This window comes from Chelonoidis abingdonii, chromosome 4 (assembly GCF_003597395.2).
Source record: "Chelonoidis abingdonii isolate Lonesome George chromosome 4, CheloAbing_2.0, whole genome shotgun sequence".
Lineage (NCBI taxonomy): Eukaryota > Metazoa > Chordata > Testudines > Testudinidae > Chelonoidis > Chelonoidis abingdonii.
Window position 1 is genome coordinate 60,188,496 of NC_133772.1, and position 15,747 is coordinate 60,204,242.

Sequence of the window (15,747 nt, forward strand, 5' to 3'; positions counted from 1 at the left end):
CACACCTGATGACCAGCGCTGCATCACCAGCGCTGGATTCGCTACACCCGTAGCAGACCAGGAGTACAGCCAGCGCTGCAGACAGGGAGTTACAGCGCTGGCTGAGCTTTGTAAGTGTGGACACCGAGTAAGTTGCAGCACTGTAACCCCCTCACCAGCGCTGCAACTTGCAAGTGTAGCCAAGGCCTCAACAACAATCTGTAACCCGCTAAGCCTCCTTTGTTCTGTGACTACAGAGGTGTTAATGGGCCACTTCTTTTTGAATGGTCCATTACAAGTGGTACATCTTATGCTTAACAATCTTTTCCCAATATGACACACTGGTTTTCTTTCCTAGACCTGAAGAACTCTATGTAGTCAAAAGCTTGTCTATTTCACTAACAGAAGATGGTCCAATAAAAGATATTCCCTCATCTATCTTATCTCTCTCCTAAACCAATATCTTAATACAGTAGACATCCTAATAACCAGATTAAAATACTGTATTCACAAATTATTACAGAGCAGCTCCACATCCATCACACTAACATCTACAGTATATTTAGTAAATTGTGTACATTTTCTATCCAAAGTCTCTATTTATGCAGAATACAAGCTTAAATACGTATACTGTATGCTAAAATTTGGTGGGCCTGCTTCTCGGTTGCCCTGCACCTTCTGTAGTCATTAACATCAGTGTCAAGTGGGTATGAAACTCCACTGTTATGAGTTGGTGACATTCTACAGCCACTTGACACTGATGTTAATGACTATAAAAGGTGCAAGGCAATGGCGATCTGACCCTGTATATGTTATACCAATTGAATTTTTTCATATGCTATATATACTGTATGCACAATATAAACCCTTCTCCATGGCAGTGATGTATATACCTTGCGTAGAGAATCGATTCCAGAGAGTATGTATGGTACTGAACTAAGATCACTTCTCTACTCATTCTTAATTTTTCTTAGAAATAGACAAGTAAGTTCTTAAAGGTTCAGCTTTTGTGTACTGATTAACTGGGACCCTACACATTTTTGCAGCATCCACTTCTCCTACAGTGTTTGCAAACATAATGGAACAAGTTCACTCTATTCTTGGTTGGTTCTTATGAAACCAAAACCAAACCCAAACCCATTTCCTGAGTGAATTTTCTGTTATTTCCAGTTGCTCTGACTTACAAGTGGTAGCCAAATATGAAAAAAACTGCATTCAGGAATTACGAGATTTCTCAGTTTTGGAAAACCAAAATGGGAATAAACAGAGCATGTCTGCAAATATTCAGTATTTTTTGGAGTGAAACTGTAGAAGGGCTTCAGCTGCTTCTATGCAGGGTCTGGTGTCTTCCAGCTCTTCTGTAGCCATAGAACAGGGGTCGGCAACCGTTCAGAAGTGGTGTGCCGAGTCTTCATTTATTCACTCTAATTTATGGTTTCGTGTGCCAGTAATACATTTTAACCTTTTTAAAAGATCTCTTTCTATAAGTCTATAATATGTAACTAAACTATTGTTGTATGTAAAGTAAATAAGGTTTCAAAATGTTTAAGAAGCTTCATTTAAAATTAAATTAAAATGCAGAGCCCCCCCAGAGCAGTGGCCAGGACCTGGGCAGTGTGAGTGCTACTGAAAATCAACTTGTGTGCCACCTTCAGCACACGTGCCATAGGTTGCCTACCCCGCCATAGAACATTTGCTCTGCATTGCCACATTTCAATCTTTGTCATGGAGCTTTGAGAAAATATCAAATATGACGGTTATGTAGGCTTGTGTAACAAGTATACATGATCCTCTTATGTTGTTCTTTGAAATTTACTAGATGAAATTGCTTTTATTATTTTTCTGTCATTTCATTTGCAAGTAATCCATGGGTACATTTTAATCTCAGTGGCCTCGGTTTTAACCAGCAGTCCCAGTTAAACCCACAGGAGGGCCTGATTCCCATTCTGTTCATTCCACTAATTCTTTCTAACGGCTCCTTTTGAAATGTAGAGTCTGTGTGCTGGAAATCACAGATAAACGATATTCTTTTTGGAAGATGTTATGATATTCAGAAATATAAAAGAGGGGATTTTAGGAAATCCGCATTACGTTACAAAGAAGAAGAGGAAGACAATGAGGATTCTCAACCTGTAAGGATTTGCAGAAATTCATGGAAAGTAAGAAAACTTCTTACTGACCCTGGCAGCTACCTCCCCATACAAAATACAAATTACTAAGAAAAAAATATATATACTTAGTTTCTATTCTAAGGATTCTATTCAGAATGAATAATCAAGTTTATAAATCAAAATTTTCCATCATTTTAATAAACCTGGAATTTGGAATGCAAGTAAACCAAAGGAAGTTTTATGTTAAGATGTTCCATATCTATAGTGGGACAATATATTGGATATTATGGCTGAAATTCAGGAGAGCATCTCTATTAAGAGAGTTACTGAAGTGTATTCTTAAATTTAAGTATATGCATAAGTTAAATTGATGGGACAAGCACATTTGTCGATAAGCATGTGCTTAAGCCCCTTCTGTACTGAGGCCTATATTTGTATATTTATAAAGGATTGCACCTTGATTTTTTCTCTTTTTACATTACATTCTGATGCATGTAGGTAGTCGTTAATGGCATTTTAACCTTACAACTCATAGCTACTTATCATTTACTTCAGTGTGGTATGTAACTAGGCACAGTATGAAAACTGCTTTAATGGCTAACATGGTGTGCATTCCATCACTCTCAACATTACGTATTCTCAGGAAACTATTCAAAGAGAAGGATCAAAACTCACATGAGAATTCCAGGCATTGATCCTGCAACTGAGTGCAACTGTACACAGTCAATTGCAGGATCATGGCCCAGTTTCAAAGCTCAAAAATCTGTCTCTGGCATGGGTCAAATCTGAGCATTCCAAGGTTTAGGGAAGTTCAGATTGAGAGGTGGATTTCAAACCTCCAGGTTCAGGAAGTTTCTGCTCCAAAGTGTTAGCTCACCCATCTGAAGAGGTTGGATGCACAAACCATATCCAGGATTTTGCTCTGCACCACCTCTGGAGAGAAAGTTATAATTTAACTGCTCAAGAATTATTCACATTTGGAAGTGTAATTCTAAAAAAAGAGATTCAACTTCATTTTTTTTCAGATGGGCTATAAAGCATGAAGGGACAACTAAACCAGACCAGTGGAAACATTCCAAAGTGGAGAATCCGCTGTGGAATAAGCTGACATACATGTGGCCTATCCTTCCAAATGGAGAACTTAATGAGGTAATTTCATGCATTCAAGAAATTACAACACATGGAGTAGTTTGTTTAGTTTGCTAAATATCCACTGAAGCTGAACAGATGTGATATACTGGCCAAGCATGCCATGCAAATTTCACCTTTTGGAAAAGAATAAATGAAAATAGATGCTGGTGCTAGTGCAAAAAATGTCTGTTGTTGTAATAAATTATTGCAAACTGAATGGAACTTTAAGATTTGTTCTACCAGTCTTTAATTCTGAAACACCAGTACTTTAATAGAATACAGTATCCATGGCAATGTGCAATTCAATGTTTAGCTTTTCATAGAAAAGGTAATATTTACTTTATTTTTTCTTTTGGCTTTTATATTTTCATGATTGATTGTAGCAATACTCACCTTTGAGTCAAACATTGGCTGGCAGTGAAAGGGACATTGCACAAGGCAGAATTTTTCTCCTAGAGATTATTCCTTAGGTCATACTTCAGATCTGTAGTACACCTCTACCCTGATATAATGCGACCCGATATAACACGAATTCAGATATAACGCAGCGAAGCAGCGTTCCAGGGGGGCAGGGCTGCGTACTCCAGCAGATCAAAACAAGTTCAATATAACGCGGTTTCACCTATAACGCAGTAAGATCTTTTGGCTCCCGAGGACAGCATTATATTGGGGTAGAAGTGTATGTACTTTCAATTTTTTTAAACTTTAGCTGGTTTTATTGGTATTCAGTTATTTTAAATGATAGCAGCATTTTTTGTTTGTTTGATTGTTTTGAAAAACAAACAAAGGCCCAGTTCTGCCACCTGTAACATGTAAATCAATGTGTCTAGTTATGGAGTATGGTACTACTTAGAATGACTTAGTGTGGTAGAACTGGACCCTAAATGAAACAATATTCAGCCATACTGGACCTAGACATAGCAGATTGTTTTTTATTGATGAAAAATAAACTTCATCGGGAATTAAAATGAAAGTTGTCTGTTCCTCTAAGTGAACATTATCTGTCAGGCTGCAGGGCGCTGTTAGCCACCAGTGACGCTCATGAATTTGATACAAGTGTATTAATATTGACAAAGCAAAAGTTGAAGATTCTATCCCCTCTGTTATAAATATATGAAAATTAGGATTTAAATCCTAGACTAGCAAAGGGAACTTTGAAGACTGGGGAAGGTATTTATAGATTAAACTGTTCAGAACTTTATTAGATTTCAAACAGATTTTTATTTTTTTTTAAATCTACAATATTCACAGTATTTACCAATCAAAAAATTAAAGATGAGGCATCTGTTCTTAATGAAAGGCAGTATTTCTACTGTATTAAAAAACAGTTCAATATACATATATCTAGTTGAACTGGTGAACTATATATAGTACCAATTCCTAGTTCAGTAATACCCAGCAGGTTATGGCCTGGGAAGAGATATATCTTTTCCTTAAAAAAAATAAATAAGGTAGGAAATGAAATGCCTAAAAATAGAAAATGCAGCATTAAATTGTGAGATCAAGCACTAAAAATATGGCATTCCAGCAGCTAAGTATGCTCTAGCAACATTAACTTTATGCACTGTACTTATGTTCCTGTAACAATTGACTCTTTGTTGCTCTTTCATTGTATCATCTCCAAAGTCCTCATTTGGTGGCCCTAATCTCAAATTAATCCAGATAACACTGGCCCTTTGTCAACTCTTGACCTGTGTGGGACCTTCTGGACCTCCTCCTTTTTCTGGTAATTAATTCAACAGCATGATCTCTGAGTCCTGCTGCTACCTGCCACTGTTGCCCTTTATTATAATCCTGGGGTGATCTCAGATGGAATCTCCTGAGACCCCCAGCCCTGCATAGGAGAGCACCGTGGCCATGTGTAACCATGGCAGGCTTCTCTGCCAACTCTTTGCAACTGCTAATGAAGCATGAGGGGGAGGTCAGGTTGGAGGGGCAGGGTTTGTATAACCTCCCCACCTCAGCTGCACAAGGATCAACGACTTATTGAACCCCACCAACTCAGCTGATACTGCCAGTCTAGAAAAGGCCTCCCTCTTCTTCCCCACCTTGAGGTGCATGCTGTACTCAAATTGTAGTCTGTGGCCACTGGAGATCTGCAGACATCAGACAGATCACATGGTGCTGGTTCTTCTTGCTTGTTTTTTACAGCTCTGCTTCCTCAGGTGTCTAGGCTCTTAATTGGGGGAAAAAAAAAGTCTGGATGCCCCAAGAGGTAACTGGAAACAAAGAAGAGAGACAACTTAGCAACCTGCCCTTTGGCAGAATCTCTCAAGTATGGCACTCCTGAGCACCAACAATCAGTCAGGAGCTGCCCATCAGAGAGAAATCAGGTGTCAGTAATGGAAATTGAAAGGAATATCCAGGGGAAGAGGGAACTAGGTAGCTGGGCAGCATATCCAGGAGATCAAAGAGGAAAAGTAGGAGCAAAATAATGTGAGAGGGGGAGAGGAAGTGAAGATCAAAAGGAGACAGTGTGATTAATAAAGGGGAAAAACATTTATTCCTAGACATTTTCCTAATAATACTCTCATTGAAGTGATTGTTGTAGTTGTTACAAGGATACTGTGCAATCACATGGAGATTTTCCATGAAATAGTATAGGCCCTGATGCTGAAGAGACTTTCATATGTGCTTAATTTAACTATTACAACCTAATGGGACTACTCACAGTAAGAAAGTTACTTTCATACGTGTTTACAAGATCAGGACCATAGTTATTAAGATGTGTTCTATACAGTGGAAAAATAATAAAAACTCTTACTTTAACACAATCCCTCCTTCCCAAACTACCGAGAAGCTTTGGTCATTCATGTCTGAGGTTTGTTATATACTGATAAAAGGGCATCTGATTCAGACTATTGACAGACTCCAGCATTCTTTCTCCCTTTCTTTGTTCCACTGAGAACTCTGAGGATTTTGTCGTTTTTTCCCTTCCAAGATTGAGAAGCCAGAACTCCATAGTTGCATAAGTGCTTTTGGAAATATTTAATTTTGTCTGTCTTTCCATCTATGAGGTTCTTATACCTCAGCCATCACTATGGTACCTGAACTTTACTAAGGTTAACTTTAAAAACATTTAAATGGTTTGTGTAACAAAATAAAAACCAAAATAACAAAATTCTTGCTGGATTAAACTCAATTACATGTATTAAACTCAATTAATATTGTGCTATTTAACTTAAAGGATTTTGACTGGCCAATTGAGGGATTGCTGGTTCCAAACAGTCCTTCACTTAAGAAACCAGCTGGCAAGAAGTCAGATTGGTACATACCTATGAGACTGAGGGCTTTGCACAACGGAGACAGGGACAAAAGCAAGGCTATCACCATCATTGGACCTGATGTTACAAATATGCTAAACAGACAGTAAGGAAATAGCAATTTATTTTAATAATGTCATAAACTAAATAATTTCTTAAGACATATAGTTCACTTTAACTTGTGTATATCTCCACTTAGAATAACTTTAAAATGTGTTACTAATAATTTAACCAAGAATTAATGCAAAAGTAACAGTACAGTCTCCCAAAACAACTACTTTTCTTACTTTGAAATAGTAAAGAAAAAATTAACACACTATTTATTAATTATTTCAGACTAATTTATGCTGAGAATTCTTCTTTGGTCATTAGCCTATGATGTTTGACCTTAAATTGTCAAAGGCCTGCTTGCTCAAAGTCTATTGTTGACAGTACATTATGCTGCTGTGCAGGGAGACCCAAGTTTATTAGCAGCTTCTTTTTGTTGAAGCCAGAATGCAAGACTGAGCTTATGCATTTGTTATCTGGGAAGATGCAAGCCACACTGGTGTTTTAGAACTTCCTGCTTTATGACTGACTTGGTAGCACTGTTTAAAATCATGGAGATCTGAATCCTCTATTTGGCCTGGAAATGGGTAGGTTATGGAAAGTGACACAGCAAGATTTTCCACCTCACACTAATAGATGAGAGCCTCTGCTTCTGTCAATTGGCATAGGTTCATTGATGTCAGAAGAGTTACACTGAGTGACACCAGCTGAAAATCTGGCTCATATGTTTCTACCCTGACCTAGTAAAACCAGCTCTAGGAATTGTAGAGGCTAGCTCTGGCATGTAACCTATGAAATATTTGACCTCTCCACCTCAACAGCTACCAGGACACACATTGTGAAAGTATTTTTTAGTATGTTGACATTGATTAGCTTGGAAATTAACTGAAACCTTCAATGCATTTCATGTAGAATAGGCTCCTGAACAACTAGATTTGAAGCAATAATCTAGAAATGAAAGGCTGTGTTTGCCTTTCCCTATCTTCTGGAAAAACAGACAAACTACCTTTGTCTTGCTGTCTTATCAAAGTTAAGACCAAGACCACATGATAGTGATTCTATCCAAGTAGTAGTGAGAAAAGTGGAGAATGAATGAATAGAAGTCCATACTGAAGGGTTTTCTCTGGATCATCATTTTAGATGAACCCAGAATGGCAGAGGAAATTTGAAAGCATGGGGGAGTATTAATAAAAATGTCTGGATGGGGGGGGAAAGAGTTACCAGTATTTATCATGAGATAGTTACCTTTGTTGACATTTACTTTGTCATGAAACAATTAATTCTCTGACATAACAAGTGATTTCATGATGACCACATCTTTGTTGGATGTAGTTGTATAAGTCTTGTGTCATGAAAATCTGCAGTCAGCTATTCAAATGATTGTTTAGCGCTGAAATAGTTATTTAAAAATTCTTTTTAGGAAAATACTGAAAACATGTATTTGCTTTCTAATATGATACGAATAAAATGTCTTGAAACAATACCAATTATATTTGGTAAAAAGAACATAATTTTTATTTTCATTTTATATGACAAAAGGATAGTAATTCATAACTCATTTAAAAGCTTTGATATAAAGAATAAGTTAAATACATTGTTTCTCATATAGTTAGCAAAGATGTTACCTTTTCACCTTTCTTTTTGAGGTTTTTAGAACATTTGATGCTTCTGATAATAGTTTAATATTATTTTCTTCACATTGATTAAATATAGTTCATACATCACTGAACAAGGAGTAATATTCAGATAGACTGTCCACTGAGTTGACTGCAAAAATGATAAAGTAAAAAATTAATTTTCAAAGTAAAGTCAAGCCTGAAATTGAAATCTTTGAGGCATACATTTCATAATTAGTTCATTCTACTATATCTAAAATGTGACTATAGTGCTCTAAAAATAGTTCGGATCTTTTTTACATAGAAAGTTAATGAATAATCCTAAATTTCTGACTTTTTTATTTTTTACCCTTTCTGAAATCATCTCTGAAGCTCTACCAAAGTGCTTACTTTTTATGAAGCTGTTGAATAAAGTCATTTGAAATAGAAAAACTGATCATCACAACCACTGAAGTGAATGGGACTACTCACATATTTAGGATTAAGTATGTGCAAAAACTTTTGCATGGTCAGGGCCCTGGTCTCCACACAATATATTGTTGTCATTTTATGCTAATGTCCTATGTGGTCCTTCCTTCACAAGGCAATGATACTAGATGATGTGTCATTCTGATTTTGAACTAGATGCTTTGCCAAACACTAACGTTTAATGTATTTTGAAATTATGGCAACATTTTGCCCAGTGTAAAGTATTAGAACTTAACTTGTAGAATGCTGAGAAAAAAATTATGCATCCTCAGAGTTCTACACTAAGGGAATGGAACTGAGAAGACAGACTCCAGTCTTTGCCTAATCTCCCGTGATTAGCTCCATGACAAGCACCACAAGATCTTACTTTCCCCAAATAGGCAGAGAGCTTCATGTTTCCCACCCATTTCTATCTGTCATCTCACTTTACTGGCTGCTTCTCCACTTCAGGCCTGACCTCGTGATGGCCCACCTGCTACCCGCTACCCTGACCTCCACCTTGAGAGGAGAAGGAGGTACTTTCCAGCAAGGGAAACAGATCAAAATTAGCTCTTTCTAAGTTTTCTGACTTGTCCTGCCTATCAGCAGCCAGAAACTTCTTTCCTCCTCAGCCTAGTGCTTCCTAGTCAATCCAGAAACTACATTAGGAAACTGGAAATCTAAACATCTATAAATTAATCAGTGTCCTCAAGGTTTGCCACTAGGTTCATTAACTTATGCTCACATCAATAGATAACTCAGGGTATTTCAGACTGTTAGGTGACCTGACATATATAAATGTTATAAATACTGTGTGTAAACTATGAATGGAAGCAAAGAATGAATCTTTCAGAGCAGGAACCTGCCTTCTTATATTTTGGCAAAGCCACTGTACAACTATGGCAATGTATAAATAATAATATTGCACTGTATTTCGCTTCAACTGAGTTTCACTGTTTGTGTGCATTTATTCTGAATCAAACACACTATTAGTTCACTATGGATTCTGTGGTTGAATAAATCTAAATCTAACTATTTTAAGAGTGATTTGTAATATGAGTTGCCCTCCTGCTGAGGAGCCTCCATTTGTTGTAAAATGACCCAAATTACTTTTTTATTGATTGGCTGATTCTTTATGTGATACGGCTAAGCTTATAGTATTCATGCACCCCCCCCATACAGTGGACTCCATTATTTATTTTACTATTTTGACTGATAGCAAAATAAAAAGCATATCCTGAGAAATATACCTCATCATTTACTGATCGTTACCACACAGAGTGTCTGAGATACTGCACTAATTCCCTATGATTACAATAGGAAATAATAAGGTAGTGTATGGCATTATGGTAATTTGGTAAATGTTGATATTTTCATGGTGACAGTTTTACTTAACACATGCTGCATGAGCTAGCAGAAATGCTCACAGATATTCTTCCTGCAATCTCTGTCTTTTATTGGCAAAAATGGATGTTAAATTCAAATGTGTTGGGACCAATTTAAGTTCAGGTGCAAGCACGTAAGCATGACTCCATTGAAGTCAATTAAGTTGTGCCTATTTATATTGGGCTAAATCTAGTTAATGATTTACAAATTTTCTCACATTAAAATGCTGTCTAAGCCTTTTGGGGTTCATTGTCATCTCCACTTATAAGATTTAGGGCATAAATCCCCATGAAATGAGAACAGATCAATATTAGACATATTGGGACTGGGATACTAAATTAGCAATTCAGTTCAGGGTAGATTTTGATCTCAGATACACCAGTATTAATTTGTAAAAGCAGCAGAGAATCCTGTGGCACCTTATAGACTAACAGACTTTTTGGAGCGTGATTCTCTGCTGCTTTTACAGATCCAGACTAACACGGCTACCCCTCTGATACTTGTTAATTTGTAGTAATTCTGCTGATGTTTAGATTTACATTGTTGTAATAGAGACTGGATTCTGGATCCTAAAGTTAACCTTTGCTTATAAACCACTGATACTGTACTCTGACAAATTCAAATGCTCTCAGATTCTAGTATGCAATAAAGCTTTGCATTTGATTGTCAACCATGTATAAAAATCCAGTTTTCACAAATGTGTGACTAAGTTCATTGTAAAACTTACCAAATTAGATACATAGGGATGTTTTGTTTTTCCATGTAAAGAGTGCTCCTGACCCTGAAAAACGCACGAGTGGATCCTTTCACACTTTTGAGTCTCTTGACCAGACTGCACTCGCGTAACTGAGAGTTTGCACACTGCCAATTAAAAGTGTATTCATTTGCTTTAGAAATATTCATCCCGAAAAGAAACAGAAAACAAAGGAGAACCAGAAAATGCATCCTGATGAAGACCATGGAATGGAAATATACAAGATAGAATTTCAGCACTTTTTGGACAAGTAAACATTCAAATGCATATATTATTTTCCCTTAATATATTGATATCCCTGTCATACTGGAATTGTCTTTAGCGAAGTTATACTAGAAATAGATTTGTCCTATAGTAAATACATTTTATAAATTAAATGAAAGCCAGATAATTTCTATGAAATCTATCACCTGGAGCACAATAACTCCTTGTTATCTGTATTTAAAAAGTGCAAATGTGCATTTTTATACTAAAAATGAAGGCAATACCATGTAGACATTTTTGAGTGTGATAGCCATTTCTGTTCAGAAGACTGAATCATAGAATATAAGGGTTGGAAGGGAGCTCAGGGAAGGGACCCCCTGCTCAAAGCAGGACTAATCCCCAGGCAGATTTGTATGCCAGTTCCCTAAATGGTCCTCTCAAGGATTGAACTCACAACCCACATGTCCCAAACCTCATTGTTTATATCTATAGTTTATGTCCCACAACCTACTCAGGAAAAGAGTAGTGTCACTATTGTAGTTCACTTTAAAATCATCTAATACAATTGCTTTATGTGTTCTCATTCATATACTTTTATTTCTAAATAACCTTATAAAAGGTCATGGATACAGTGGTTTTGATTAAAGGTGACAACATATCATTTTAAAAAACATTAGTAGTAAGCACATAAGCCCCAGTTTAGGAAAGCGCTTAAGTCCATCCCTGTTCAGGACTGCATTTCAGTATGTGCTTAAGTGCTGTCCTAAATCAGGGCCAGAGGACCATTCAAGACAACAGTAGTATTCCCATTGACTTGAATGGATTTTGAATCATAGTAGTATAAAGGAGAGATGTCAGTTGAAAACATAGAAAATACATTTTATGTTGCCATTTTTATGGGAAAAATTAAAGCAAGACTCATTGGAGTATATTCTTATCTCATAGTTCAAATGCTTTAATATGATACACCTATTAAAATTAGCTAGGTTGAGTACTTCCCTCATTATCCTGTGGCTAAGTCAGCTAAAAGTACCTAAGTTCTAAAAGTGCTAAGTTTATTGTCAATGTTTAACAATATGCTTAATAACATGTTTTTACATTTGCAAATATTCTTTGTAATTGAAAAATTTTGAAAGGATGTATACAGAACTTGAATGATTACAGTATCTGTACTATAATATCCCCATATCCAGCATATTTAGAAGGTATGTCTGTTTTCCATTATTAAAGATGTACTGCAATGTTGAATTTACCTGCTGCTGCTCGAAGATTGTTCACTGAAAAAGGCATGGAACTCTTTCTTTTGAAAGGTCTTGAGAGAGATGAGCTGGTAAGAAAGATGGCAACTCAAGTAATAATATTAATTCAGAATGCTGGGGACACTGTCTTACATTAACTCTTTGTTTGTGTGTGCTATGGCATACAGTGAGCCCAGTTAGCAGCATTTGATTCAGTGGCAGACTCTACTCACTTCTTTCTCCCCTTCCCGACTCATGAAGGCATCATCACCACTTGTGGATTAATAAACAACAATTAAACAACGATCTCAGTTTCTAAACAATTTAAAGTAATCCATGCAGTCAAAAATACAGAAACTATAACCCCATTTCCCAAAAACATACCTTTATCTCATACAGTATGAGATAATTGCCATTATGACCAATGTCTGTTCATATTGTTTCTGGACCTGCAAGCCAAAAGAACTAGCTTTTACTTAAGAGTGTTACCTAGCTTTTACCTGAGGACTAAGGGATTTGTTACCTGGCTTTTACCTTGGAGTGTTTCCATTGTCAAAGCACTTTCTAATGGGAAAACCAAAGTAGAATAGCACCTTGTAGGATGGCATCTTTAGATGCATCATTACATTGTCAAGATGGTAGCTTTCTACCCTATTTGACTATTTGATGCTGGCTTCCTATTGAATTCATGTTTTTTTTAATTGTGTTTAAAATAATGTTACTGATTTTTCATTATATAATTCTGATAACTTCATTGGATATAATTATCAGAATTTTCTCTATATTTTAGACTATGTTTTAAAGTATTTCTAGACTAGGAGAAATCCTAGGTATAACTCCCTTTGACTTCAGTAGGGCCAGAATTTAATTGTAGGTGTTAAACCTGCAAGGGGATCTGAACCCCTGCACCTGTGCAGACTCGTGTAGCTGCAAGGTCAATATTAACAGATCCTGATGAAAAACTGGGACCTTAGTTTGTGTAATAAAATGCAGCCCCAGTCAGTGAAGTACCATGAAAATGGCAGTTTCCTTTAAAACACCTAACAGACCTAAGCAATGAATGGAGATTCTGAAATAGTGCCAGGGATTTCTGAAAACTGCTTTGAAATTGTGTTTTCTTGGGGAAGGAAGGGGTGAGAGAGAGAGAGAGAATTAGGTGTCTGAGGTAGAATAATTAAGCACTAGTGGTTTCTTGTATGTCCACAGTGCCATATGACCTTGACTTGAATATACTCTATAAATTCAGCTGTACTGACAATCTTAAAATGTCTTTTAAACTTGAAGGCATAATTCTTGACATCTTGTTTTTAAGACAAATTGTCCTCTCCTTTTTAATTCAACGTTTAATGCAAAAGAACTACTTTTAAATTACCTTGATTGTTAGATCTCACTGATATTTTTTAAATATCTGTATTATTAATATTTCATTTTTACTATGGGAACCAAGAGATAAGTGAGCTATCATTAGTATGTTTTCACAGTCATAATTATATTATGTATTGAACATAGTATTTGATATCTCCTCGTGAATGTGAAGCTAATAAATAAGTTGTCTTTGTTACAGGTGTATGTGTCATGTGGAGAACCGTGGATTGACCCACACTTGACTATGGCTCAGCACAAAAAACGTCTCCTACTCAATAATTTAGCGTCAGATATATCTGCAATTCGTGCCTACTGTATCATGCGTAACCCTGAAAGTAAGCATTTAGTTATTTTAGTTCATTACTGCACTTGGGAATTATTGTCTCAATGTGTCCTCATCATATTTTTGGGGAAATAGCTGCTTTTGTGTAAAAATGTCTGAGTGTTAAAATCAGTATTGCAGGTGTAGATGAGTGAAATATCTTGCACTTGTATGCATAAGGATCTCACAGCAACCAATAAACATTTAATAAGAGTAGTATTATGCCCATTTTAGAAATGGCTAAATTGAGGTAGAATGAGGTTATATGGTTTGTGTAAGGTCACATACAGCAAGTCAGTGGCACAGCCAAGATTAGAACCCAGTAGTCCTGTATTCCCAGTCCTCAATTCTATATACTGAAGTATACTCTCAGAATAACCATCTATAGAGAAAGACACATATAATTTTACTTTTATTCATAGGAGTTTATGGACAATAAAGTCCATCATGAAAGAAAAACCAAAAAGTAATTCACATACACTAATTTTAGATGGGTAAGAGAGCCCCCCCTCCAATTTTGCATATTGGCTGATCCTTTTTGCCATCTCCAGTACTGGAACTATTAATTGGATCACTACCAATAGAAGTAGCCTTTCTCCCACTCCACTTGAAAATATTAAGGTTCTCCCACCCTCTTGCCCATCAGTGGTTTAATCTTTCTTTTCTAAGTATCTAGTCCTGTAAACCAGTGTTTTCTGCAGTAGTCTCCATGCGTGACACATGTATTTGTACTTTCCGTCTCATTTGATTGCCAATGTTTATGTAGGATATCCAGTTTGTGTGGATATTAACTTCCCCTGTAGGCATGATCTGCTTGCATAGTTGTGATTGTCTGAAATGTGTACTTGTTTCCGAATTTGGATATTAGCAAAGCTTTGGAAGTTGTGTATTGCTGCAGGAATTAGATCAGCATTGGTGGGGTTAAATTACAGGGATTTGGGGAGTTTAGAAAATATACTCATCATGCCATGCCACTAGGGGTTGGATCCAAAGGAAATCCAATATATGCACAAAATTTGGAGATATCCCATGGAGTGCCATACATAGGATTACAGGCATATTCAGACCAGGACTGGCTGCCCTGTCCGTGACAGGGTCTTTAGAACTAAAGTGAAACTCCGCTATAACACGAATTCGGATATAACGCGATCATAAGGTGGTTCCAGCCGCCCCAAGCAAAAAAAGAGAAAGAAAAAAGCGGCCGGAGTACTTCTGAAGCAAAAAAAAAAAAAAAAAAAAAAAGTGCCTTCCTGTGACGAGGGTTGCTGGGGCTCAACCCTCCCTGTGGAGGAGGGGAGCCACACCGGCCTTGTTCTGTCCTCCGAGGGTCCGGCCCCTTGGACCCGCGGCCCACCGTCCGGGAAAGTTCGGTCCCTATGGAGAGGACTGAGCACAGGTAAAGTCAACGGGGCCCAGCTTTTGATGCAGGCGGGCACCAACAAACACAGTTACAGTTTCTATGGGGTCTGGCCCTTTGGGCAGGACAGAGCAGGGGCAAGGTTAGAGGGGGCCCAGCCCTTGGTTCGGCGGGGCACCAAACACAGTACAAGAAGCTCTAGCCCTTGTGGAGCAGGGCAGAGCAGTGGCAAAGTCAATAGGGGCCCAGCCCTTGGGTCGGGCGGGGCACCAAACACAGTACAAGGAGCTCTAGCCCTTGTGGAGCAGGGCAGAGCAGTGGCAAAGTCAATAGGGGCCCAGCCCTTGGGTCGGGCAGGGCACCAAACACAGTACAAGAAGCTCTAGTCCTTGTGGAGCAGGGCAGAGCAGTGACAAGGTCAATAGGGGCCCAGCCCTTGGGTCGGGCAGGGCACCAAACACCATACAAGAAGCTCTAGCCCTTGTGGAGCAGGGCAGAGCAGAGGCAACCACAATGGTCTCCTTAG

The 15,747-nt window shown here is 37.6% G+C and overlaps 1 protein-coding gene across 1 annotated transcript in view; it reads left to right on the forward strand.

Moving 5' to 3' along the window:
* Positions 1 to 15,747, forward strand: part of DCDC1 (doublecortin domain containing 1) — a 441,595-nt gene that overhangs the window by 355,477 nt on the left and 70,371 nt on the right. Inside the window, exons 20-24 of the mRNA XM_032768514.2 lie at positions 3,116 to 3,239; positions 6,409 to 6,590; positions 10,875 to 10,985; positions 12,170 to 12,269; positions 13,742 to 13,877. Of these exons, the coding sequence (XP_032624405.2) occupies positions 3,116 to 3,239; positions 6,409 to 6,590; positions 10,875 to 10,985; positions 12,170 to 12,269; positions 13,742 to 13,877 (653 nt within the window). The remainder of the gene's footprint in view (positions 1 to 3,115; positions 3,240 to 6,408; positions 6,591 to 10,874; positions 10,986 to 12,169; positions 12,270 to 13,741; positions 13,878 to 15,747) is intronic.